Source organism: Myotis daubentonii, chromosome 14 (genome assembly GCF_963259705.1).
Source record: "Myotis daubentonii chromosome 14, mMyoDau2.1, whole genome shotgun sequence".
Taxonomy (NCBI): Eukaryota; Metazoa; Chordata; class Mammalia; order Chiroptera; family Vespertilionidae; genus Myotis; species Myotis daubentonii.
The window spans coordinates 19,437,183-19,463,330 of NC_081853.1; the positions used below are offsets into that span (position 1 = coordinate 19,437,183).

Consider the following 26,148-nt stretch of genomic DNA (forward strand, 5'->3'; position numbering starts at 1 on the left):
GGGTGGCTCCTCTGGCTCCACCGGCTGAAGGGCTCCCGACTACTCTGCCCTAAGGTGGGTCCACAGCACAGGACTCTGAGCTTAGCGTTGGAGGCTCCCTGTAGCAGGGCCCCGTACTCCCTCCCAGGCCTCTCCTTGCACAGGGCTGCCCCTCCTGCAGAGAAGCTAAGCTGAGGCAGGGGCTGCCCAGTCAGCCAGCCTTTGGGCAAGTCATCACCCCTCTAGGAGCCTCAGTTTCCTTATCTGAAAGGCGGGAGTAATATCATCCATCTCCCTGATGGGAGGAGAGGTTGAGCTGCTGTGTATAGAGGCCTGGCCTGGGCCCCACTGCTCTGTAGTTCCTGTCCTGTCCTAGGCTCATGTTTTCATTCATTCAAGAAAACTTTCCAGAGAGTCCCCTGGGGAACAAAGGGTAGGAGACCTGGTCTTTACAGCCCTTCATCTTCCTGCCTTGGACAGAGGACACGGGGACTCAGGCCAGCCTGAGATCACCAGGGCTGGGGGAGGGGGGGGAGGATGCTACTCGCAGGGGTGGGCTGGGCCCGGAATGCAGCCGGGCAGGGCTATTTAAGCTCGGGGCCTCCTGGCAACCCCAGCAGCCTGCCCTCTGAGCCGACAGCATGGATGACATCTACAAGGCTGCGGTGAGGGACTGGGATGGGTGGGCCCGCTGGGGAGCCACTCCGCTAAGGGTGGGGGAACAAGGTCATCCCAGGGAAATGGTGGGGACCCAGGAGAAGACCTACATGCTCTCAGCCCAGACCCTCAAGGGGATGCTGGGTCTGGTGTTCTAGGGTGTGGAAGGGGTGAGGGATTCAGGGATTGGAGAGTGGGTGGAGGAGGAGGTCGCACCGTTCAGCACCATGTTTGCCTCCGTCTCCAAGTGTCTGTAGTCTGTGTCCCTGTCTCTCGGCCATGCCTTTCTGCATTTGTGTCTGGATCTTTGTCTTTCTCAGCATCTGTCCATCTTTTTGTTCTGAGCTGTCTCTGATGGCCCAGAGACACCCATTTCTGTCCCTCAATTCTGCGTCTCACACTCTCATGACCCCCTGGGCTGGCTGAAGATGCAGTGGAGGGGGTCACAGGGGTTGTGAGGAGGGGGCTGCATAGCCAACTCCTGAGCTGGGGAAGGGGCTTTAAAGTTTGGGACAGGCAGGGAAGGACTGGGCATCGGGGAGAGCCGGGAAGAAGGAACAGAAGCTGAAGCTCCCATCTGGCCTGGCAGGCTCAGGGCTCAGTGGCTTAGCCTGGGGTTAGGGCTGGAGAGTGGTCACCCCAGTCCCTGAAAGGTTCTGTGGTCACTGAGGGGCTTCAGATGCTATTCCATCTCGGTGCGGGGGTTAGTTTGCTGACCTCCCCATGCCCCAGGGACAAGGACATCTGACACAGGCAACTGTCTCCAAAGGAATCCTTCTCAGCCCCAGGATTGTGGCCCCACTGCTGGGCAGGGAAGGGCTACAGCTGGCTCGGGGTGCCCCTGCCTCGCCCACAGGAGTCCATGGAGCTGGGGGGAGCAGCCCTCTGCCCGTGTCCATACAAGGCCTGGCGGGGCTGGGGACTAATTTTGGCTCCTGAGGCACCAGCAGGCCAGGGGACCAGATAACGCTGCCCCACCCCCTTGCATGCCAGAGTCCCCAGAACAATCACCAGGTTTAACTTTGTCCCCCGTTAAAAATAGCCCAGTGGCCACTCTGGTCAGGTTACAGTGAGTGGCTTTACCTGCCCCCACACTGGTGTTATTGTCCCAACCTGAGGGACAGCTGTCCCTGGGGCCACCCAGCTTAGGTTTCAGCAGGGAGGCTGATAGGGCATTGAGTGGTCACTGACTATTGTTACTCAGGGTCACCTTGGTCCTGGAGGGGGTGCCCACCTGCTGCCCTGGCCCTGAGCCCACCCTCAGTGAGGCCAGCTGGGTCACCAAAGGGTTTCGGGGGCAGAAAGGAAGGACTGAGGTCTCAGTGACCTGGAAATGGCCTGCCTCTCCTGGCTTCACTTGTCCTACCTGTGAAATGGGTTGGTTTCCTCAACAGCAGCTAGAGCCTGAGCCTGCATCCTGAGACCTCTTTTCCCCTCTAGGTAGAGCAGCTGACAGAAGAGCAGAAAAATGGTGAGTTCCCCAACATACATATAGGGGGGCAACAGGGCCGGGCTTGGGGAGCATGAGGACCCCAGGCTGGAAACCAGACGCTGGAGTCTCTCTTGCTGTGACCTCAGAGGTCTCAGAGGGGAGTGGGCAGGTTGGTAAGTGACCCCAGGGGTCTGGCCATCTGGGGTCCTGGCTGCTGAGCCCTGGCCATTCTACTCCCCGTCCCGCATCGGACACAGAGTTCAAAGCAGCCTTTGACATCTTCGTGCTGGGCGCTGAGGACGGCTGCATCAGCACCAAGGAACTGGGCAAGGTGATGAGGATGCTGGGCCAGAACCCCACCCCGGAGGAGCTGCAGGAGATGATTGATGAGGTGGACGAGGATGGTAAGCCCCTCTGCCCCGCCAGGCCCCCGACCCATAGCTCCGCAGGCCACTGGGGATCCGAATCCTGGCTCTGCCACTTACTACTCTGTGCTCTTGAAGGAGCTGTTTAGCCTCTGAGCCTCAGTCGTCTCCTCTATGAAATGGGTATAATGACCACCTTCCTCATGGAGTTGATGGGTGGATGCAGTGAGAACACCGGGGTCTAGGGTCAAGGGCTGTACCAGCCGTTCTGACTGTTCCTCTCTGATGGCCATGCCCTCCACCCCTCAGGAAGTGGCACAGTAGACTTCGAGGAGTTCCTGGTCATGATGGTTCGGTGCATGAAGGATGACAGTAAAGGGAAGTCTGAGGAGGAGCTATCTGATCTCTTTCGCATGTTTGACAAGTAAGTGTGTGACCCTTGACCTCTGACCCCAACGCTGATAGAGCTGGGGAAAGGGACAGTGTTATGACCTCCGGGTCTCAGTCTCCCATTCTGTGCAATGAGGGAATGGGGTGCCTCATCTCCCAGCGGCCCTGCTCTGCCTGCCTCCCTCCCTGGGTCGTGGGTGGGGCTGCCTCTTCCCCTCCTTGGCCCCCACGAGCGGCCCTGAGACCTCCCTTGCCCCCACTCCCTGCAGAAACGCTGATGGCTACATTGACCTGGACGAGCTGAAGGTGATGCTTCAGGCTACTGGCGAGACCATCACAGAGGACGACATCGAGGAGCTCATGAAGGACGGCGACAAGAACAACGATGGCCGCATCGACTATGATGGTGAGGGGTGGCGCACTGGATCTCCCGCTGCCCACGCCCTGCGGCCCCCACCTCTGACCCACACCTGCCTTCTCTCCACAGAATTCCTGGAGTTTATGAAGGGAGTGGAGTAGGTGCCGACCTTCGCCCAGAGCTGCAGTACCACCTTTCAACTCCCGCTGGGCCCTGGGGTGGAGCGGCGGGCCGGGGTCCCCAGGATGTGATCCTGGCCGTGTCCTTGACTGAGGACCCTCCCTGGCTCCCTCCCCAGCCCTGTCCTAGGGAATACAAATAAAACTCCGCTTCCTGGAGGCCTGGTGTCTGCTTTCCTTTGGGGGAGAGGGGGACCTGTGGACATTTCCGCAGCCAGTGTTTACTCCCGCCCTGAGGACCACTTCCTCCTATCCCAGAGCCCATGCTCCAGCCACCCCTACACATTGCCTTCCGTAGGGGGGGTTAGGGTGGATCAGAGACTACCATGCTCCATACCCCGCTGCCTCCTTTCTATAACTACTCATGCCCAGGACCTGTTTCCAGCGGTTCAGCATCTGGAGTTGGTGGTGGCCCAGGCACCTGCATTTCACGAGCTCCTGGGGCAGTGGGGGGTCCTTATCTGGAGGGAGGAATAACTAACTGCAGCACCCAGCTAAGCCCTGCATGCCCCTTGGCACCGCAGCCCACGCTCCATCTCGGCTGTGGTTGGGGAGAAGAGGGCACTGTGGGGCCCAGTGGGCCTACAGCTCTAGTCCATCTGTCACTCACTTGGATTTCCCTCTGGCCAACACTGACTCCCAGGGACCAAGGGGGCATACCTGCCCTCACTCATGTGGCAGGTGAGGACCTGGGGCCAGAGAGGCACCGGGACTATAAAGGTCACCCTCCCAGGAAAGCTCTGTCTGATGGACCAGGTTGGTGTGGGAATAATTTCCACTTTTCTCAAACTTCAGCGGTTCCAGGAACCCATTTTCCCTCCCAACAGGGAATGGAGGCTCAAGGCCTGGTGGCTCTCAGCTTAGTGAGGGTGCCCAGGCCAGAGCTGCGGCCAGAAGAGTGACACTGGTCTTGGGAGGGGGTGCTGCAAGGAAGTGGAGGCGTGAGCTGTGGTGCCTGCAGGAGGGACAGCTGCCATGGTGTCTGGGCTCCGGCCAGAATGTCAGCAGCTGTCCTTGCTCCACCCAGCCACTCTACAGCCTCTCCACCTGTGCCCCAGCCTTGACATTCCCCAGACAGGCCCAGCATTCCAGAGATGGGCTTGGAATTCTGGAGATGCCTCCAGGGGAGGCCAGAGCTGGCAGGAGACCCTATAGATACTTGGAGGGAGAGAAAAGGGGTTCCCTCAAGCCTGCCCTTGAGAGCTGGAGAATTTAAGGACCTACACATGCACCCAGGAATGACATCTCAGGAGAGGAGGCAGGGTTACAGACGGCAGCACCACCAATAAGGGCACCATTCCATGGTTTAGTCACCCCTACCATGTGCCTGACACTGTTTGAATGCTGGGACCCTTCAGAGAGAGGCCCAGTCCCTAATTGTGTGAAATTTATAGTCACCTCAGGAAGACAAAAGCAGTGATTGTGCTGCAATGAGGATTGTGGTGGCCAGGGGTAGTGTGGTCCAGGAAGGCTTCCTGGAGGAGGTGGCACTGAGCTGAGGCCTAAGGAACCCCATGGGAAGGCATGGGGAGAGACTGGAGCATCTCAGGAGCAGAAAGACAGTGTTGGGCCAGGCACTGAGCCTCAGCAGCCTTAGGTGAGAAGGCCGGGTGGCTCTCAGCACAGCAGGACGAAAAGGATGGAGGGAGGTGCACAGATTCAGGGCACGGTTTGGAACTGGAAGGACTGAATGTGAGGTGTGAGAAAGTAGGGAGTCAAGGATGACCTTTCATATCAAGGATGAAGCTGCTGTTTCCTGAGATATGGAAGCCTGAGGGAGGCACAGGTTCTTGGTGATGGGGTATTGAATAGTGAAGTTTCCTTTTTTCCTTTAGATTTTTATTTTGTTTTTTTTACAATTTTTTAAAATGTATTTTTATTGATTTCAGAAGGGACAGGAGAGGGAGAGAGAGAGATAGAAACATCAATGATGAGAGAGAATCATTGATTGGCTGCCCCTGCACGCCCCCTACTGGAGATCAAGCCCACAACCTGGGCATGTACCCCTGACTGGAATCGAACCCGGGACCCTTCAGTCCACAGGCCGATGCTCTATCCATTGAGCCAATCCATCTCGGGCTTTACAATTTTTAATGTTTCATTTTGAAATTTCAGACTTGCAAAAATAGCACAAAGAACTCCCATTTGCATTTCACTCAGCTTCCCCAAATGTTAACAACTTTTAAAAAACGTGTGTGTGTGTCTGTGTGTGTATTGATATCAGAGAGAGGAAGGGAGAGATAATCACTGATCAACTGCCTCTTACATGCCCCCTACTGGTGACCAAGCCTGTACCCTGATCAGGAATTGAACTGTGACCTCCTGTTTCATGGGTCGATGCTCAACCACTGAGCCACACAAGCTGATCCCAAATGTTAATATCTTAAATAGCCACAGGACAATGAGCAAACCCAGGCTACTACTAACTCATCTGCCCCCCTCACTCACACTGTCAGCTACCCTACTAGAGTTCTCTTCCTAGACCAGGATCCAAACCAGGATCATACACTGTGTCTTGTCATCCTGTCCACTTACTCTCTAATCTGGGTCAGTTTCTCAGCCTTTCTTCATCTTTCATGACCCTAACACTTGAAGTGGAAAGGCCAGTTATTTTGTAGAATCTCACGATTTGGGTTTGTCTGGGGTTTCCTCAGGACCAGAGTCAGGTTCTGCATTTCTGGCAGGATGGTCACAGGGGAGATGGAGAGTGTTTGGTCCATGTCAAAGTTGAGTTGCCTCTGGATCAGGACGCTGGAGGTAAGTGGGAGGTCAGAGGAGAGCTATAAACTCAGGTGTCACCAGAGTGAGAAGTGCTTTCCCAGCCGTGGTCCTGGCTGAGACCCCAGGGAGAGGGTGTGTAGAGAGAGGTGGCCCAGGAGTGCACCGGGCATCCCACATGGGCAGTCTGTGGGAGGAGACATGGCCGATGGTGTGGGAGAGACCCTGGGTGAGTGAGGAACCCCAAGAGTCAGGAGGGGAAGAAGGAAGAACAGAAAAGCTTCCTTGGGGAACTTGGAGGCTCCTGAAGCCGTGGCCACCTGGACATGAGGGCTTCATTGGAGCCGTGGATGGAGAGTGTGGACAACACTAATGAAACTTTGCAAACACTCAGGGAACAGAAATGGGCGGGAACTAGGGGAGTGTGAGTCCAGGGAAGCTCACTTAAGGCGGGGAATCAGGGAATGGCCTGTGCGCTGATGGGAATCTGTGAAAGGGGTGTTGCAAGACGCAGGGCAGGGCTGCAGAAGGTGAGTGGTTCTGGGGATGTTTTAAGGGCCTGGGTATAGCACAGGGCCTTGATCCAAGATGGGCAAAAAGAAAGGGGGCTCGAGGCAGTGAGGGAAGACTTGTGGCAGTGGGGACACTGAGTGCAGGAGGTGTGTCCAGAGGAAGGGATGTTCTGAATGGAGGTACAGAAGGTCACATCCTTACTAGTGGTGACTTGCAGGACGGGTGGCTGAGGTGGGGAGAGGAGAAGGACAAGGACCCGAGAGGCCAGGGGGCACCCAAAGCATGTGGGAGGCTGATGGAATTGAAGGAGGAGAAGAGAGAAACCCCAAGTGAAGCCCTCTGTGAATGAAACAGGAGGATGACTGTTACAAAGAGGGTGCATGGGCGGGGCTGGGGGCGGAGGGTGGGGCTGGTCCCTTAAGAAAGGGGTCATCAGGGAGGGATCTCTATGGGATTGGCCCAATATCTCTGTTCCAGAATGAGGTCGTGGGGGGAGCGGCTGGGGCATCTCTTCCTTCTGAGCATCCCCACCCTCAGAATTCTCGCTGGGAGAGGCTGGGCTCTGACACTCCACATACCTGCCTGGTGGCATCTGGTGCATGGCACACATCACACATGTATACAGCCAAGGGCTCACAAGCTCCTACCAGCACACAGCATTGAGCCCCTCTACATATGTCACCTAGTTCTGACTATTGTGCTTCATTCATTTCTCTCCATTTCTTCTGGGCTGTGCCATCCTTTGCCTGGATAGTGCTTCCTCCATGAAGCCTCCGTGATTTCCCCCACCAGGAGCCATCTCCCCTGCAGTGGAACGTCTCTCACTGCCCCTGCCTCTTCATGTTGTGATTGCCTGGCTATTTCCTGCTGCCCCAAGAGGCTGTGGTTTCTTCTGGGTGGCCCTGCTGCCCTGCCCAGGGCCTGACACAGCGGGCAGCATGGGGACATCCTGCAGTTCCCACTTTGTCCATCAGATGGCACAAGATGTATGTGGCTGGGCCCACTGACTCAATAAATCAGGGATACCTTTGAGTCTATTTTTCATCTGCAGCTTGCAAACAGGGGCCTTTACAGAAGGGAAACTGAAGGCCCAGAGAGGGAGAGGACCTGCCTGAGGCCACACAAAAAACCTTCGCTTTCGGGCCCCCCGCCCCTGCGCCAGGCTGTGTGGAGTGGGCTGCCCTAACCTTCTGCTCCAGTAGATCCAGGCTTCCCTGCAGCCTCAGCGGGGAGCCTGGCTGAGATGGGGCCCATGGTGAGCTGGCAGCGGAAGAGTTGTTGGGACTGATGCCCAAAGCGGGGAGGTGGGGGGGGGGGCACAGGCTGGCTGAGAGGCCACCTGGCTCCATCTCCAGCCAGATATCGGCCCCACCCAGGGTTATGCCCAAAACATCTCTCCAGGAAGATGGAGGCAGAGGGGCTTCGCCTCTCGGAGGGACCAAGATATAATCACCATCATGGCAGCCCCTACACAGGCAGCCCTCTCCATTGCAAACAGTCCGTTACACCCAAGGTGGCAGGAGGAGACAGAGACCCAGCGAGGGAAGGGCCTTGGTCCAAATTCTCCAGTAGTCACAGGTGGTGGTCTGAGGCTGTTGCAGGCCTCCCTGAGTGAGGGGGAGGTGGGGCCAGGGAGACAGGGTTCAAGGTCCTTGGGTCCTTCTCATGCTTAAGGCGCCTGACCTGTTTACCTTCCAGGGATGAGATGGGGACTCCCAGTGCCACGCCCAGGAGTCACCAAAAGAGAACCCCAGGAAGGGGCCGGGTTGGTGGGCCTATTTCAGCCCTGAGGGGCAGGGACAGGGAATGCTGTGGGATAGGGGCATGCGGTAGTCCCCTCACCTGCCTAGATTCAGCCCCTCAATCTCATCTCCTCCTTGTCCCTCTCTGTGGCTTTCTTGCCCCCGATCTGAGCTCAGGGCAGAGGGGGTGGGGGTGTGGCCACCCTCCCTTCACCCTCACTCTGGAGGGATCACATGTATAGGGCCTATGATGCAGAGGGGGATTCTGGGAAGAACCCACTCCTCACTGAGTGACACTCTGGGCCCTGGGTCTCTGGAAGGACTGGATGGCTGAGAGGGGCAGGGCAAAGGGAGGCTCCCCTGCCCAGTGAGCTGGGATGGGGCCTGAAGGCCAGACATTCATCTCTAGCCCATCTCAGATCTGTGAGGTGTGGCAAACCTCAAGCCTTCCTCCAAAACACGGAGCCCCTGCGACTAGAACAGGGGTGGGCAAACTTTTTGACTCGAGGGCCACAGTGGGTTCTTAAACTGGACCGGAGGGCCGGAACAAAAGCACGGATGGAGTGTTTGTGTGAACTAATATAAATTCAAAGTAAACATCATGACATAAAAGGGTACGGTCTTTTATTTCAATAGTTTTATTCATTTCAAACAGGCCGGATCCGGCCCGCGGGCTGTAGTTTGCCCACGGCTGGACTAGAATGACCTCCTCCCCACACACAGGTAACTAAGACGCTGCAGGAAGCTGGGGAGCCAAGCCAAGGCTTCAGGGGGCTGAACCCTGCTGGGATCATCAACAGGGCCTGGAGTCAGTTTGTGGGGGGAGGGGTTCTCTGCCACAGGCGCTGGAGGGGCAGAGAGCAAAGGAGAGCCCAACCAGACCCTCACCAGACCATCCACCTCCGATCTGACTCCTGGCCTCTTTTCCAGGTTCTCTCCCTCTGGGCCTCTTGCTGGAGCCTGGAGACATTTCTGTATAAACTACCCACACCCCAGCTGGGAAAGTCTCCCCAATGGGGAACCCGGATCAGGGCCAGAAGGGGTGGAGGGAGCCAAAGCAGGTGCATGGCAGGCACTCACCCCTCCCTCTCTCCCTCCCCTCCTCCTCCTCCTCCTCCTCCTCCTCCTCCTCCTCCTCCTCCTCCTCCTCCTCCTCCTCCGGCTTCCTGGCCCTGGACAGGGCGGAGCCAGTGCCTTATAAGTGGCAGGCCTGGCGGCAAGAGAGCAAACTACAACCAGCAGTGGGACCAGAGGGTGGCTCCACAGGCAGCGAGGTGCCCTCGGTCCCCAGCATGGCCTCCTCGGCCTGGGCCATCTGCTGCCTCTTGGGGAGTCTCCTGTTCCATAGGGGCAGCCCCAGCCCCAGCGCCAGCGTGCCCCGCCTGCGGCTCTCCTACCGAGGTATGGACTGTACACCCTGTTCATGTGCATGGTCGTGGGAACCCGGGACCCTGCAGCACCCCCAGCTGTGGGGGCCCCAGCCAGCCGGGGCAGTCTGTTCTGCCAGCCAGAGGGATGCAGTCATTCCCTGCACAGCCAGTGGGAAGGACTTAGCAGTCATTTCCCGGGATGGTGCTCCTCTGGCTACTGCCAGGGGCAGGCACAGGGGAGGAGGCAGGCAGGGGGAGAGGACAGCTCCCGGAGGCATGGCCAAGGTGGAGGTGGCAGGGACAGACACACTCAGGGGAAAGCCAAGGGGACTTTTGAGGAAATGAGAGAGATGAATGGAGACCCTGAGAGACCTCAGTAGAGATGGGCAGAGAGAGATGGGGATGGGCAGACAGGGCAGGTCTGGAGGGTCTGTCTGCATGGGTTGGGGGCTCCTTGCCCAGGGCAGACAGTGGGAGAGCAGGATCCTGTCCCTCTCCTCCCCCACTGCAATGCGGGCCCTCCCCCTGTCCCCACAGCTTCCCCCTCACCCACCTGCCCCTGCAGCCCACTCTCCGATGCTGGCCTTGCTCCTCCCGCTCTGTCCCGGCTCAGGAGTTTCCTCTGCAGATCTAACCTGATGCGTTGTGCTGCGGCGGGCTCAGGCCTCCTCGGAATCCGTAGACAGTACACAGCAAAAGGCTCCTGCGACACAGGCTCGCCACAGGTTCTTCTTAGGGAAGCCGGAGAGCGGGGTGATCACCTTTCTCTGGGATTCTCAGTTCAAAGGGGAAACCCCCAAAATAAAACAAAGAGGGAGACCCAGGCTCTGGAGAGTATGAGGGGGAAGATGTGGCTCTACTATGAACACAGAGAGTCTGAACATCGAGTCTGGGGGAGGATTTGGTCCTACCCTTGGAGCTGTGGTTTTGGAAGGAAGTCAGGCTATAAGAAAAGTTAAATAAGGCAAATCCCCTCCAAAGTACTGTCAGCCATGGAGGGCTTCCTGGAAGAGGCTGAATTTGGGGTAGGGTGAGTGCTGGGCTGAGGATGGGCAGGCAAAGGGCACTTGGCCTTCCCAAGGGCGGCCAAGGCCCCTTCCCATTCATCTTGTCTGCCTCTTGCCCACCCACCTCCTCCACCTCCAATGCCAAGGGTCCCCAGACAGCCTCCCCCTACCTGGGGCTGGGTGGACAGGTCAGTGGAGGAGAAAAATCCTCTTTAGCCACATCCTGGACTAAAGCCTGCAGCTTGGCCACCCCTGGCCTCTCCCAGACCCAGGCCTTTTCCAGGTGTTCCGTCTGCTGGGAACACTGTCCCCTGCCTGTCCGCCTGCACGGCTCACACTCACCCACCCTCCCTCCAGCTGGCTGCCGCACGGTCCGCCAGTGGGTCGTCTACGCAGTGGGCACTGCATAGAACACAGATGGGCCACTGGGAAGGAGGTGTTAATGGAAAGAGCAGGGGCTAAGGAATGGAGGGAAAGGAAGTGGTCCTGAGTGGGCTGGGCTGGGTGGGGGCTCCCTGTGCCCACCCACCCCCAGGAGCCATTTCCCAGAAGCCCTCCTGGCAGCCCTGTAGATGGAAACATTTTCCAGATGTGAGTGTGTGGGGGGTGAATGCACAGCTGGGACCCTCCACTTCCACGCCTTGGCTGAGAGGCCCTCACCCCTCCCTTGCTCCCCTGCAGAACTCCTGTCTGCCAACCGCTCCGCCATCTTCCTGGGTCCCCGGGGCTCCCTGGACCTTCGGGCTATGTACCTGGATGAGTACCGAGACCGCCTCTTTCTGGGGGGTCGCGATGCCATCTACTCCCTGCAGCTGGACCAGCCATGGGCAGACCCCCGGGAGGTGAGCTGGGCTGACTGGGGCGAGCTCTGTCTGAGAGCTGGGCAACTCTGGATGGGGGCTAGATGGGGAAACTGAGGCTGTGAGCTCGTGGTCAGCCAGGCTGTGTTTCAGGTCCTGTGGCCGCCGCAGCCAGGACAGAGGGAGGAGTGTGTTCGAAAGGGACGAGACCCTTTGGTGAGTGCCCTTGGGAGTGACCGCTCTCAACCCTGACCTACACCCAGGGTAGCCTGTGCCACTCCTGCAGCTGCCTGTGCTGGGTCATTTGAAACGGACACGAGGGCTCTTGAGGGTCCAAGAAGAATGTCACCCTAGCCGTAGCCAGTTTGGCTCAGTGGATAGAGCATCGGCCTGTGGACCAAAGGGTCCTGGGTTCGATTCCAGACAAGGGCATGTATCTCGGTTGCAGGCTCCTCCCTGGCCCGGGCCCTGGTTGGGGTGCATGGAGGAGGCAACCAATCAATGTGTTTCTCTCACATCAATGTTTCTCTCTGTCTTTCCCTCTCTCTTCCATTCTCTCTAAATATCAATGGAAAAATATCCTCGGGTGAGGATTCAAAAGAAAAAAGAATGTCACCATAGACCCCAGGGCTGATCAGCCAGGCAGGGCCCGGCCTTGGGACCCGAGGAGATAGGTGGTGAGCAGCCCTCACTCCTCCTCCTCTCCCCACCAGGTGGAGTGTGCCAACTTCGTGCGGGTGCTGCAGCCCCACAACAGAACCCACCTGCTGGCATGTGGCACTGGGGCCTTCCATCCCACCTGTGCCCTCATCGCGGTTGGGCACCGTGGGGAGGTGAGCCCCGGGCCCCACAGGGACTGGGAAGCAGTGACATTCCCCCAGGCGGCCCGAACCCTCCCCGTTGAGCCTGGGTCGGGGCAGAGGTTTCAGAGGCCTGAAAGGCGCCTTTGTGCCAGAGCTGACCCCACTAGCAAGGCCCTGAATTGAGGGTGCCTTCACCCCCCTCCCCCACTCTCCAGCTGCACGCGATGCATGATGGCCACTGCCCGGGTGGGGGGGCTGGTACTACTTCCCCAGGTGACACCCCTGCCTCCCTCTCCCCAGCATGTACTTCACCTGGAGGCCCACAGTGTTGAAAGTGGGCGGGGGCGGTGCCCGCATGAGCCCAGCCGTCCTTTCGCCAGCACCTTTGTAGGTGGGTGATGCTCAGGTCTGGGTGGGCACAGGGAGGGTGGGAGCCGGCTGATGTCCTTGGGAAAGGGTGGTGGCTGGGCCCTCCTCCCCTGACTCTGCCCCACCCACCCCAGGGGGGGAGCTGTACACGGGCCTCACGGCCGACTTCCTGGGGCGCGAGGCCATGATCTTCCGGAGTGGGGGTGCCCGGCCGGCCTTGCGTTCTGACTCTGACCAGAACCTCCTGCACGGTGAGTCCGGGGCCTGCTGAGGGCGAGGCTGGCCCAGGTCGGCCCCAGCATGGGCAGGAGGCAGGGGAGCTGGTGCTGGAATGGAGACAGGAGGGGCAGCCCACCCCCCTTTACCACTGAGACTCTGGCCTCCAGGGGGACAGTACCTGCCCCCTCCCCACTGGGCTCAGCCACCTGTCTTCCTCCTGTCACCCCCCACCCAGACCCCAGGTTTGTGATGGCTGCCCGGATCGCGGACAACTCTGACCAGAACGACGACAAGGTGTACTTCTTCTTCTCGGAGACTGTCCCTTCGCCAGATGGGGGCCCGGGCCATGTCACCGTCAGCCGCGTGGGCCGCGTCTGCGTGGTGAGAGTGGGAAAGGGGCGGTGAGGGCGGGAAGTCCTTGCTGCACTTCCTCTTCCCCAACCTGCCCCCACCCTCAGCAGTAGGGAAACTGAGGCCAGGTGTGAAGGCCACGCCCCTGCCTCTGCCCGGAGGGTGAGGGTGAGGGAGGGGAGGAGGGCCGTCCTCTGGGCCCGAGGCTGACCCTGGCCTCCGACCCACAGAACGACGCTGGCGGCCAGCGGGTGCTGGTCAACAAGTGGAGCACCTTCCTCAAGGCCAGGCTGGTCTGCTCGGTGCCCGGTCCCGGTGGTGCCGAGACCCACTTTGACCAGCTGGGTAAGGGCAGGGCCAAGGGCGGCCTGGGTGCGGGAGTGGGGAGGCCCAGAGCCCGTGAGTGGGGGACAATGGCAGTGGCCTTCTGTCTCCCAGAGGATGTGTTCTTGCTGTGGCCCAAGGCAGGGAAGAGCCTCGAGGTGTACGCACTGTTCAGCACGGTCAGGTGGGCACACTGGCCTCCCCTCCCTGCACTGGGTGGAGGGGTGCGGGGGTGGAGGGGTGGGGGGGGGCTCCGTACCCCGGCTCCTCTGTCGCGCTTCTGCCTTCATATCCCGGCTTCGCCATGGGTCCCTGTCTCCGTCCTGACTTGGTGACTGGCTGTATCTTCTGCTTCCCTCTCTCTACCTCTGCCCGGGTGTTCTTGTTTTTCGGTTTCTGCTGACTGCAGGCACTGTCGCCCTCCACCCTGCCCACAGAGCCAGGCCACCCCCTTCCCCTCTGACGGCCACCCTGGCCTGACTGTCCCTGTCTGCCCTTGGCAGTGCTGTGTTCCAGGGCTTTGCAGTCTGCTTGTACCACATGGAGGACATCTGGGAGGTCTTCAAGGGGCCCTTTGCTCACCAAGATGGTCCCCAGCATCAGTGGGGGCCCTATGGGGGCAAGGTGCCCTTCCCCCGCCCTGGCGTGGTGAGTATCTGGCCAGGCCAGGGGAGAGGGCAGGGCAGAGATGCCAGGGGCCCTACGTTGGGACAGCATTGTGTCTGCATGCAGCTTCTTAGCAGCTGGGAGCCAGGGCTCCTGAGGGGCGTCAGGTGAGGGGTGGCAAGGAGCCCTGACCGCGTTAAGGAGCCTCTGGCAGGCGAGAGCAGTCCTCCGAGGTTGGCATGCCCAGACAGTGGGGCGTGGAGCAGGCTGGGTGGGAATGTGTGACCCAGGATTCCAGGTGCTCCCTCTGCCGCTGTCACAGTGCCCCAGCAAGATGACTGCGCAGCCTGGGCGACCCTTTGGCAGCACCAAGGACTACCCGGATGAGGTGCTGCAGTTTGCCCGAGCCCACCCGCTCATGTTCCGGTCCGTGCGGCCTCGGCGGGGCCGCCCTGTCCTCGTCAAAACCCACCTGGCCCAGCAGCTGCGCCAGATCGTGGTGGACCGCGTGGAGGCAGAGGACGGGACCTATGATGTCATCTTCCTGGGAACTGGTGGGTGGGCTGAGAAAGGTAGCCGGACTGGGGAGGTGGCGGGTGCCCAGGCGGCTCCTCCTCTCCTACTGACCCCTTCTTCCCTATCTCAGACTCAGGGTCGGTGCTCAAGGTCATGGCCCTCCAGTCTGGGGACTCAGCTGAGCCCGAGGAGGTGGTTCTGGAGGAGCTCCAGGTGTTTAAGGTGAGCAGGGAGGGGGCTGATGGGAGCGGTCCCTGGGTCTAGCCCTGGCTACAGGGAAGCAGGAGCAAAGCGCAGGAGGGAGATGGTCTGTTTTAACTGAGCTTGCAGCCAGTGGGATGAAAGGGATGACACCCCCACTGCAGAGGCCTTGCTGGTGCTTCTGAATGACCGAGGGGCCTGGAGGTGCAGTTTGTGAGCTGAAAGTTGGGGGGCCCAGGGTGAGCACCCCTGGACAAAGCCCTGATAGGCACAAGTCACTGTGAGGGGGTGGCTGAGGCCCCAAGTGCCCAAGAGGTTCTGCTGGCCCCTCTACAGAATCAGACAGGGGGACTGCTGTGCCGCCCAACATGGGTGGTGCTTTGGGACAGCTGCTTCATCGCTGGGAACAGGGCTGTGGGAGGGACACTGGAGGTTTGTGCTTTCAGCCAAGCCTCCTACTCCTACTTGGAGGCCAGCCAGGGTAAGGGGACCTTTCTTGTAACCTGACCTCTGGGAAAGACTGTCTGGCCTTTGTAGCCTGCACTGACCCAGGCAGGGGGCCAGGGGCTCCCACCCAGGGGCTAAAGGAGGCTGAGAGCAGGGGTGCAGTGGAGGGCTCTCCAACACTCGCCCCCTGAGACCCTGCTCCTTCCTCAGGTGCCGACAGCCATCACTGAGATGGAGATCTCCGTGAAAAGGGTAAGAGCAGCTGCCACCTTCCTCCCCTCTCCAGCCCGCCAGAGCCTCCTTGAGCACAGCCTGTGTCCGCTGGAAAGCCCTGCAGCAGGCAGCAGGCGCTGGGCTGCCCGGCCAGGCCCTGCAGAGGGGTGGGATCCAGCTGGGAGCTGACATTCCCATGCCAGTGGGCAGTGGGAGGCCCTGAGTACGTGAGGCTGTTCAGATAAGGGGAGACCCACAAACGCTGGCTCCTCAGGGGAAAACAAAACCCAGATTTGAGGACGGCTGTGTCCTTTTACAAGTGGCACCTTCCATCTTCCCCAGTTTATCGGTCTCGGTTTATCTTTGGGGAGGTCCCGACGTTGGTCCTGGGATTACGTAAAGCAGAGTGCACCTCTAAGGTGGGAGACAAGGCAGGATAAAGGCCGTTGGGGTAGTGGACGAGGTGAAGCCCCTTGGAGGGAGGACCCCAGGTCTGCCCACCCCCTTCATGTCTTAGCGCAGGATCTGGGGTACATCGTGTGGGTGATAAGCATTTTGTTCCTGGGAAGGCACCCATGGTTCTGCTTGGAAATGGCAGGGACCTCAGGAAACCCAGGGGGCTGAGAGCTGTGCAGCTTCTGGGGAAGCCCAGGCTCACTGTGGGCTCTGCTTGGGTCCCTCCCCAGCAAATGCTGTACGTGGGCTCGCGGCTGGGCGTGGCCCGGCTGAAGCTGCACCAGTGTGAGACCTACGGCAGTGCCTGTGCAGAGTGCTGCCTGGCCCGGGACCCGTACTGCGCCTGGGACGGTGCTTCCTGCACCCGCTACCGGCCTGGCACCAGCAAGCGCCGGTTCCGCCGGCAGGACATCCGGCATGGCAACCCTGCCCTGCAGTGCCTGGGCCAGAGCCAGGAAGGTGAGTGGCAGCTACTCACCCCATGGGCTGGACTCAACCCTAGTGAAGTGGGGCCTCAGACTTGTCCTGTTGTAACAGCCCTCAATTTCCCTACCTGAGTGGCTCTGTCACTATATGGGTGTGGGGGTCTTTGGACAGAGTGACTGGCTTGGGGATTGATGGATACTGAGGTCCCTGGAACACTGGCGGGGGCTCTTGGACAGTCCCTGAGACGGACCACCTCCGCCTCCCTCCAGAGAAGGCTGCAGGACCGGTGGCCACCACTACGGTCTTCGGCACGGAGCACAACAGCACCTTCCTGGAGTGCCTGCCCAAGTCTCCCCAGGCAGCTGTGCGCTGGTTCTTGCAGAGGCCGGGGGGCCAGGGGCCCGACCAGGTGAGTGAGGACCCTGCCTCCAGTTTGCACGTGTCCTTAGGTCACATCTCTCCAGAACCCTAAGTCCTGAGTCCTAGGAAGGGGTTCTGAGGGGAACCTGTCAAGTTCAATTGAAGAAAACTGTGCTTTAGGCCCCTGGGTGCCTGGAATGAGGTGCTGCTCTCCTGCCATCTGGGAATGCCCAGGCCAGATGTGCCTGGAACTCCTCCAGTGGCAGGGAGCCCACCAACTCCCAAGGCACTGAGCTGAGCTCTGAGGGGTGGGTGGGTAGCAGAGATGGAAGAGAGGGAGGGGGGTCTGGGCTGCTCAGGAAGTCCCCAGGCTTAATATATGGCTCATCTCTGAAGGAGGTCCTTCCCCCAGGGCTTCTTGGTCCTCCTCTGCCCCAGGCTTGTGGCCCTGGCCACTGGCCCTTACCCCCCCCCCCCCCCCCCAGCCACACTGCCTGGCCCCACACTTCCTCCCTGGAGTCCAACAATCTGCCCAGGCCCTCCACCCTCATCTGGAAAGTTCTGTCAACCCCAGAGATGGCTTCAGTCTGGGGCCTGAGGATGGGCGTGGGTGGGGCAGGGTGAGGAACAATTCCCAAGAGTTCCCACAGGCAGGGAGGGGAGGGAGTGGGCTGGTTACAGGAGGGGCTCTCCTTCAGCTTGGGGACTGGGGGAGGCCAGCCTTGGCCAGCTGTTGGGCTAGGCACTGAGAGACTCCCCCAAGGCCAGGGCAGGGGGAGCAACAAGATGAAATTACACAGCACTAACTGCCCAAGCAGCAGCTTCAACATCCAGTCGCACAGACCAAAGCCCAGACAGCAGCTGGGCCAGAGACCGGCTGGGTCAGAACAGCACTCCCGCCTCCCACACTGTGATGGGCGCTTGACCCACTCTGGCTGGGGCTGTGGGCCCTGCGCTGTGGGGGAAGTGAACAATGCAGACCATGTAGAGTGAGGGGAATTCTAGTCCTGGGGCTGGAGTTACATACCCCCTGAGTAAAAGCCCATATGTACCCTCTTACCCTCTCTGTTCACTGGGAAATGTGCCAGTGCTCACCTCCACCCCGCAAAGCCAAGACAGGTGCCCCAGAGCTTTGACTACAGAGAAATCAGTCAAATTTTGGAAAAGCCCCTTCCCAGGCCATGCCCTGGTCTACGGGAAGGTGAAGTCCTGCCTGCAATTGGCTTAGTCTCCAGGAGGCTGAGCCTGCTGAGCTGCTGGTCCCTCCCTGGGGAGAATGAACATGGAGGTGCCAAGTCCTGGTCCCTGAGATGGCACATTTGGAAAAGAGGGTGCAGAGAAGTTGATGGTGTGTGCCCTGCTCCATGGCCCCCTCACGCCCTCCCTGGTGCCCAGCAGGTGAAGACGGACGAGCGAGTCCTGCAGACGGAGCAGGGGCTGCTGATCCGCAGGCTCAGCCGCCTGGATGAGGGCACCTACACCTGCACGACGCTGGAGCATGGCTTCTCCCAGACTGTGGCCCGCCTGGCTCTGGAGGTGATCGTGGCTGCGCAGCTCAACAGCCTGTTCCACCGGGGGCAGAGGCTGGAGGAGCCCCCTGCCCGGGGAAGCCTGGCCTCCACCCCACCCAAGGCCTGGTACAAGGACATCCTGCAGCTCATCGGCTTCGCCAACCTGCCCCGGGTGGATGAGTACTGTGAGCGAATGTGGTGCTCCTCCCGGAGCCGGGGCAAACAGGCCAAGGGCAAGAGCTGGGCAGGGCTGGAGCTGGGCAAGAAGGTGAAGAGCCGGGTGCAGGCCGAGCGGAATCGGACACCCCGGGAGGTGGAGGCCACATAGAAGGCGGAGGAGGGGGTGGTTGGGATGGGCCGAGTGGCCCAGAATCAGCCCCCAGTATCTCCCACCCACCCAGCGAGGGCAGAGGGGGTCAGCAGGCTTGATCACCTCTTACATATGGGAGCCTCTGCCCCACAAGCCCCTACCAGGCCGCTTCAGGAAAGGCTGGGGGCCTGATGGAGGGACCCGGTGCCTGTTCCCTGCACCTTTCTGCTCTTAGTTCCAGATGGAGCCACCACCCTCTGGCCACGGGCAACCCCAGTGGGCCGGCTACTTGTTCTCAGAGGTGGTCCCCAGAGTGCATTTCCGGTTGTGCCCAGAGGCAAGAGGACTGGGTGGTTCTTTCCCAGCTGCAGAACAAAGGCCATCCTGAGTAACCCTTAGAGTAGGCGTGAGGGTGCCCCTGAGGAGGTACTGGCAGGGTGCCCTTAGGCTGCCAGAGGAGGGTGCACATTGCCTCTAAGCTGGCAATGGTTAGAAGACCTACACTGACTGAGTTGGGGAGGAAAAGAGGAAATGCTGAGAAGGTAGACACCCCACCCCCACCCTTTGTGCCCTGATACCTTGGTGATCCCTTGCCACTGCCCACCGCCTGTTCTCCATCACAGGATCACAGCATAGACTGCTAGACTCCCTGCAGCTTGGGGATGGGCTGGGCCTCAGGCCCTACTTCTTAAACCAAAGGGGCTTCTCAGCCTGACTTCCCTTCCCCAGGCTCCTGAGCTGCAGGCCAGGTTTCCTGGGACGCCCATCCCTTCCCACCATCAGGGCCTCCATGTTGACGAGCAGGGTGAAGATGGGTTCTAGGAGAATGTCTTCCCCATCTGTGTGGACTAGCTGGGGAAGAGTGGGCTGTCTTTCCCAGGGCGATGCAAACATACCCCCAGCCTGGGAGGGCGGCAATGTGGCAGCTCTGAGAGCATGCTGCAGCTAGTGGCAGGACCAGGGGTAGGATGGCGCCCAAGAACACAGAGGATTGAGAGGCTTCTGAGATGGGAGAGGGTGGGACCCTAGGATGGGCAATGGGACCCAGAAGCAAGCATGCTCAAGGATTCAAGATGGCATCAATTAGGTGAGGAGCCACTGGGAAGGCCAGATGTTTCCCACCCTGGAATCTTCAGTTTCTGCTAAATAAGGGTTGGTCTTGGATGGTTCTTATGAAGACTCTTTTCTTTTAAGGGAAAAAATATGGGGGAAAGCTGCTAAGAACTCTAGGTCCTGCAGGTTCTTGGGGCTGAGGCTCAGGTGGCCAGGATGCATTCTATCTGTGCATATAGGCAGGTGTTTTGCCATTGGCAGCAATGTCTTTCTTGAGCTGGGGAACACACAGAGGAGGAGGAGGAGGAGGACTAAATGAAAACCGTTCCCAGCTTGCATACGAGGTCAGTGACGCACAAAACTGGCAGGAGGGAGACAGGAACATCAGGTTCAAGATTCCCTCCTTTAAAAAACCGAGATGAATAAAGGAGAAAAAAAAATAGATAAAAAGCAAGACAGAGCTTCCTGTCCCATTGAACTCAAACCCAGACTGAATCTGCCTTAGATTCTGTTCCACGCCCCCCCCCCCAACCCCCAGCCCCCAACTGGGACCCGAAAGAAGCCCTCCTTCCCCCTTTGACTGCACAGCCAGTGAGCCAGAGCATTGAGCGGAACCTGACAGCACTCTGGGAAGCCTTGGCCTGGGGTTCGATGCTGGGCTGTCAGCAGGTAAAAGCAGAGGAGGGGACTGTGGAAGGAGAGCTGGAGGAAAGAGGGGAGGCGACCGAGAGGAGAAAGAGAGAGCGTAGAGCCCCAGGAATGATGTCAGCTAGCTCTGGTCCTCAGCCCAGGGGAGCCAGGAAGACACAACCAGGCCCTCAGTGGCCTGTAGGCTGGACCCAGGCATGGCTGCCTCTGGATAGGGTCCTCTGGGGAAGCTACTCTGGAAAACGGAGGAATAAGGAGTTCAAAATCCTGAACAACAAACACCTGCACTTGGAGAATTATGGACAGCTTCTACCAGCTCCCACCCCCCATGGTACTATGTGTTATTAACCCCTGGAAATGCCTTTATGTGTGAATTCTATTTTTGTATTCAGATGTTGAGATGGGCTTTGTGATTTCTCTAATTACTATTGTTATTTTGTCCTGACCACCCGAGCTCTGGTGAGGACAGTACAGTGGTCTACCACACAGAACCTACAAGGAGAGCAATGAAGTTAATATTTACATCACATAATTATGTCATTATTGTATCTGTGTATTTCTGTACTAAACTGACTGATACCATCTGTGTGAGCTGGAAGTGAAGAGCCTTCCCCATCCATTCCATGATGGAGAAGACCACCCTAGGTGGTGTTTTCTAGAAGGGAGGGCGGGTATCAAGGGAAGGAAGGAGTCAGAGGGCGTTGTCTATTAGCTGAGATTGCTTCTTAAAATAGGAAAATGCTGCCCTTTGGGCTTCTGAGACTGACCTTCTTGGAACTCCAGGAAGATCTTGAACCAGAAAAAAAAATGCTGGCAAAGGGCAGCTGGGCACGTAGGCAGCCCTGCTTTTTCCACAATAACACTTGACATTTGTGACAACAACACTTGGCCTGGTGCCTGTCTTCATCCCAAACCACATACCAACGTTTATTAAGGCCACTGTGCTCTTGCCCAGGGGCTGCAGTTTCTGGGGAGGAGGGGCGGCCCCAATAGTCTGGCCTCCTGGGTGTGCTGTGGAAGCTCTCACTCCCTTGTGACATAATGCTGCTGCCCAAAGAGCAGACTCTACTGGTGCTGAAGGGAGGTGAGAAGAGGTGACGGACATTGCCCCACCTCACCAGGGAGACTAGCTTCTTGCTCGGATGGGCCCCTCAATCCATGGAAAAGAGGGGGGCTAATAGAACAGGTCAGTCATCAGTCCCATCTTGCAGTCTGCGGCTCCTAGTTTTGTCACCTAGTCTCTGCACAAATACCCAGGCCTGACAGAACCTGAAACTTCCTTGCCCCACCCAAAGCCATCATCACCATCGACTCATGAGCATCATCAGTGTACCCACTTGGTATAACGCTGGATGGAAGGGGTGTGTGAATGTCATCTCCAGAGCTCCCTTCTCCCCTCACACACTGCTGTCCCTGGGGCACGCAGCACCTCTGCTCCCACCAACACTGCCACCCATGCCCTGAAGACCCCTTGGGTCTGACTTCTCTCTGGCCCTCCTCCTCCTCCCTCCTCCTTCCTCCCATCTTAAGTCCTGTTTCCTGCCTGAGGGATTTCACTCTATCTTCCTCTGCCAGCTTTTTCCTCTAAGTCTCATACTTCCCCTGGTCTGTGAGTCTCTGTTTTATGATTTCCCAAACACATTTATAGCTGGGAAGGAGCATTAGTCAAGTGTTTTTCAAAATGGTGTCCTGTGGAACAATTATCCCACAAAAATGGTCAAATAAAACTGGGGATTTCTGCCTCCTTAGCCCCCACAGAGCTGTGCACTGCCTGCCTGCTTGCCTTGTTTTGAAACCCCTGAGAAGCCCATGATGATCTCTCATTAATTGCATGCCTACTGCGTGCTACACAATTCTCCAAAACATTTGGTCCTCTATCCCTTTTTTCCCATGGAGCAGTTAGCATCTCATGTTTCTGGTGTTTTGAAGAGTATACTTTGGGATACTTCTGATTATATTTTTCTCTTAATATGTGAGATTAATTTATTAATCTCTGCCTTCTACGCCTGTAAACTATGGAGGCACTGACTTCCCAGGTGAAATAGCCACATCTTGGCTTCTTATGGCCGGCACAAGAACAGAAGCTGCTGCCTCAGGGCCAGGCTGCCTGGACTCTGCCCTCCACACCCAACCTGCCTCCCTGCTTGCTCCCTGCTTCTCCCATGTCTGGCGTGGCCCTCTGTGGAGGGCTGGGATCCACTCCAAACCTGTGACTGTCCTGCAGTTCGCATACTAGTTTCTAAGGAAGGGTAGTGGGTATGGAGGAGGCAGAATGAGGAAAACAGCCCTTTTCTAATTCTCAAATGGCTTCTGTGCTTCCCTTTCACTCAGCTAAGCCCAGCTCAGGTCCCAGACACCCCTAGAACCTCACAATCAGGAGCCTGGCCTGCCCCCTGCCAGGCTGTCCTCTCCAGATGGTTGAGGCCCCAGATGTCACTAGAGATAGATGGGCCCCCCAAAACTTGCTTGCATGCTTCTGCTAGCCCAGAAAATTGAGGCTTCTTCAGCCAGCCACATGTCCTCCTTAGAACTAGGAAACAGTTACTCAGAAACTTTCCAATTTCCATCTGAGTTAAGGATCCATCCCAGCCTCACCCAAGTTCCAGTCTGTAGGGGCTCCTGCAAGGAGAAAGTTCAACACACATCAAGATCAAATCCCGAGGGTTTTCTGAGACTATAGGCTTGGCCCTGGTGTAAAGGGAGAATGAATGGGTGGGGCTAGGTTTGGATACAATACCTGATAAGGAGCTTAGGGATTGTTGGGCCCCCCTGGCTCCTATTCCGGACTCACCCACACCCCTGCTGCACAGGAGGTGAGGCAATGGCTGCTGTGGCCCTGTGCCCACTTCCCACTGTCCAGTCCCTGTGGCCTTTGCCATGGGTACCACTGCTGGGCCCCTCTCCCTTAGAGACTGTCCTAATGAAGCCTTTCACTTTTCCACACTGAATTTTCATTAAGGAAATGGTTCTTCAATGCAGCCTTTAAAAAAATCATTTTCCACTGAGGATGGGAAACATTGCTGTCTCCAGGGAGGAGGCCTCTAGGGATGCCTGCCCTCATCCTCACACCAGGCCATCAGCAGTCAGTCAGTAGCTTATACTCAGGGACTCTGCTGATAAGGGGGACTCAGGTGACCAACCAATCTTGACTTCTTTCCCCGGGGAAAAGGGGGGTGGGTGGGGAAGATGATTAGAGTGTACTCTAACCTACACAGTGGGGTATGTTTCACTGTGAAGAGCATCCCATCGGGCAGAGAGAGAAGACCAGAGCAAGGGGACTGCTGTGAGCTAGTGAGGATTCCAAAGTGAAGCAGAGTCCAGGTCTCTGCCATCAAATGGAGGGGACCATACTAAGGACATGCAAAGCCCAGATTGGCCTGTTAGGAGGACAAAAGGGGGGGCTCTGCTCTCACAGAAAAAGGTATAGAATGATATGGCAGACCAGCAGCTTGCTTTGGGCATGACCTCATCTGTTCGCTCTGCCTGCCCCCCCAGCTGATAAGAATCTGGTGCTGTTTCCTGTAGTCCAAGGGTCTCAGACAATGGTGTGAACGGCTGGCCCTACTGGAAAGGTCATTGTTCAAGGAAGAAAAAATAACACACCAGCACAAAGCCAGGGCAAGGACCTACCTAAATGCAGGGACTGTTTACAAATCCCTGATTTCCAAGGGGGAGGGGGGGGGGAACACAATGGGGAATTGTTTGTGGTGAGGCTAGAGTCCCCTCCAGAATGCTCCTGGGGGCTGGGGATAGCTTTGATGGCCCAGACAGGTCTCATGCTCTGAGAAGGATAGACAGGGATGGCGCGATGCCTTCCTGTTTATCAGAAGTACATGCAGGGCAGGATTCCTCAAGGAACAAGTTTATACCACAGATGGGGGCGGGGCGGGGCGGTGGGGAGTTCCTGAGCCTCACTCCTTCCATCTGAACCTCACGCTGTCCCATTGCTCAGGGACCCCAGGGCTGGAGGGGTTTGCTAGGGAGAAGGGAAGACAATTTTTTTGTTTGTTTTCTGAAAAACATCAACTCTTTGTTTTATGGCCTCCAATTTCCATGTTGCTTTTTTGGGGGCAAAATGTACAAGGTATGAGACCTCTGCAAATAGCCAACTTCTCTGGAATGGGGCACCCTGGCTTAATCATGATGGAGCCTTCGCAGAACTGGGGGCCCCCATGATGCTGTAACTCACCTTCAGCCAGCCTGGGAATACATAGGGAGCTAATGCAGTGGCCCTGGGGTCAGGGCCAATGTAGGCGCTCTTTTTCTTAACAATCTCCCACCTTGCCCAAAGGTCATTAGAGCTTATAAACCACCACCCACAGGCCACGGTGCCAGCGCACGTGTGGTGGGAGGGCTGGGCAGAAGAGGGACAGATCCATATCACCGCATACCCCTCAGGACTGGCAGTCCCCATCTGGGGGATGAAAGGGGGGCAGCTGGGTTAGAAGGGCTACTGTGGGTCTAGAGAGACCATGAAGGCAATCCTGGCTGAGGATTTGACCTGTGATGGAAGTGTCATTACTAACTCTCATAATAATCTCTAAACACAACAGGAGCACAATTCGTGAATAAACTCAAAGGGATGTGATTCAAACAAGTGAAGAGCAGTAAATCTGGTGCATCCAAAAATAGAAGCAAGCTTTTCACTAGCCACTCTCAACCTTCTAGGTCTAAAGGGTTATGGTCTTCCTCCACAACATGCTAACAGTGCCCTCTGGTGTTTGAGAGCAAAACAAGGCATGTGAATATACAGGGTATGAGCACATCCATCAGTTCAGCGGATATTGAACTGCCTGACTGTGGAATCCCAAGCCAGACACCAAGAGGGGAATAAAGGTTAATAAGACAGACAGGCCCCTACCCATAAGGGGCTTCCAATCTAGTGGGAGAGACAGATCTACAACTGTAGACCAGATGGAGAATGACGTGGGCTACAATAGGGGTATAAGTGGAATCCAGTGAGAGCACCTAGGGATGAACTGGACCTTGTGCTGGGTCCAACAGGCTGAGGATAGAGGTTAGGGCCCTTCGGACTGTGAATCCCACGATGAGGGCCCACTATGTCAGGGTAGCCAGGGCAGAGTGCCCAGAGTGAGGCATCCTGGGAGATGCAGCTGAATGGAACCATACTCGTGGAAGGCCTTGGATGCCAATCTCAGTGGGGGCCATCCTAAGTAAAGAGCTAACAGATGTCTTATGATAATTTGCAGAAGGGAAAGGGGTGGATGTGTCAGCAAAGTGAGTGGACCTAGGAAACCATGCAGAGAAAAGGCTTTTGCTGCAGTCTTGTGAGGCCCAGGGGTCTGAACTGAGCATTGGCGATGGGATGAAAAGGAAGGCAAACATTTGAAAACAGTCAAATTGACAAGAAAGAGGGTGGTTGAGCATAAAAGGAAGCAGGAGGAGATTCTGAGGTTTCTGGCCCTAGTTTATGGTTCTTACAAAGGTAAGAATTAGAGGAAGGAGAGCAGATACTTTGGGAAAATTTTATTAATATCTATTTCAATCATTCACAAGTGAACTATCTGTTCTAGGTCCTACGCTATAAAATAAAACAGTAGTTAATTCTAATAGGCACATTATTTGTGAAAATAGGTATTAAAAATATACAACATGAGCCTGGGCATCTTGAAGTGCCAAAAAAGTAAAGAGGCACTCAAAAACAACACAAACACACACTAATAAGGATATGTAAAAAAGACATAGGAGCTCCCAATGGCCAAAACTAGAACAATTTGAGCAACAAAATAAAGTAGTATTGAATTATAACCCAAAGTATACTATACATATCCACGAGTCCATACTGATACAAATGATTAACAAAA

General features: G+C 57.2%; 2 protein-coding genes across 3 annotated transcripts; both read left to right on the top strand.

Annotated features, from left to right (window-relative positions):
• The first annotated feature begins 524 nt into the window (after nt 1-524).
• On the top strand, nt 525-3,519 carry TNNC1 (troponin C1, slow skeletal and cardiac type). The gene is made up of 6 exons (XM_059663375.1): nt 525-644; nt 2,077-2,107; nt 2,326-2,472; nt 2,743-2,857; nt 3,093-3,229; nt 3,311-3,519. The coding sequence occupies exons 1-6, from the start codon at nt 621-623 to the stop codon at nt 3,340-3,342; spliced, it is 486 nt and encodes a 161-aa protein (XP_059519358.1). The 5' UTR covers nt 525-620; the 3' UTR covers nt 3,343-3,519.
• Nucleotides 3,520-9,548: 6,029 nt separating this feature from the next.
• SEMA3G (semaphorin 3G) lies at nt 9,549-20,877 on the top strand. Of its 2 annotated transcripts, none has more exons than XM_059663379.1 (16): nt 9,549-9,734; nt 11,392-11,552; nt 11,664-11,726; nt 12,224-12,343; nt 12,614-12,704; nt 12,817-12,933; nt 13,137-13,282; nt 13,483-13,597; nt 13,691-13,760; nt 14,080-14,224; nt 14,505-14,736; nt 14,829-14,920; nt 15,557-15,598; nt 16,246-16,474; nt 16,711-16,850; nt 18,197-20,877. In XM_059663379.1, exons 1-16 carry the CDS (start codon nt 9,626-9,628, stop codon nt 18,638-18,640), a joined length of 2,316 nt encoding a protein of 771 aa, XP_059519362.1. In that variant the 5' UTR covers nt 9,549-9,625; the 3' UTR covers nt 18,641-20,877. The 2 variants fall into 2 exon arrangements, with proteins under 2 accessions (XP_059519362.1, XP_059519361.1); XM_059663378.1 differs by having other exon boundaries at nt 9,566-9,734; nt 18,200-20,877.
• The last annotated feature ends 5,271 nt before the right edge of the window (nt 20,878-26,148 follow it).

Coding starts and splice junctions, on each gene's coding strand:
- SEMA3G (XM_059663379.1), top strand. CDS start 9,626: ATGGCCTCCTCGGCCTGGGCCATCTGCTGCCTCTTGGGGAGTCTCCTG. Junction 14,225..14,504: donor CCTTCCCCCGCCCTGGCGTG/GTGAGTATCTGG, acceptor CCGCTGTCACAG/TGCCCCAGCAAGATGACTGC. Junction 14,737..14,828: donor TGTCATCTTCCTGGGAACTG/GTGGGTGGGCTG, acceptor TCCCTATCTCAG/ACTCAGGGTCGGTGCTCAAG.
- TNNC1 (XM_059663375.1), top strand. CDS start 621: ATGGATGACATCTACAAGGCTGCG. Junction 2,108..2,325: donor GACAGAAGAGCAGAAAAATG/GTGAGTTCCCCA, acceptor CATCGGACACAG/AGTTCAAAGCAGCCTTTGAC. Junction 2,473..2,742: donor TGATGAGGTGGACGAGGATG/GTAAGCCCCTCT, acceptor TCCACCCCTCAG/GAAGTGGCACAGTAGACTTC.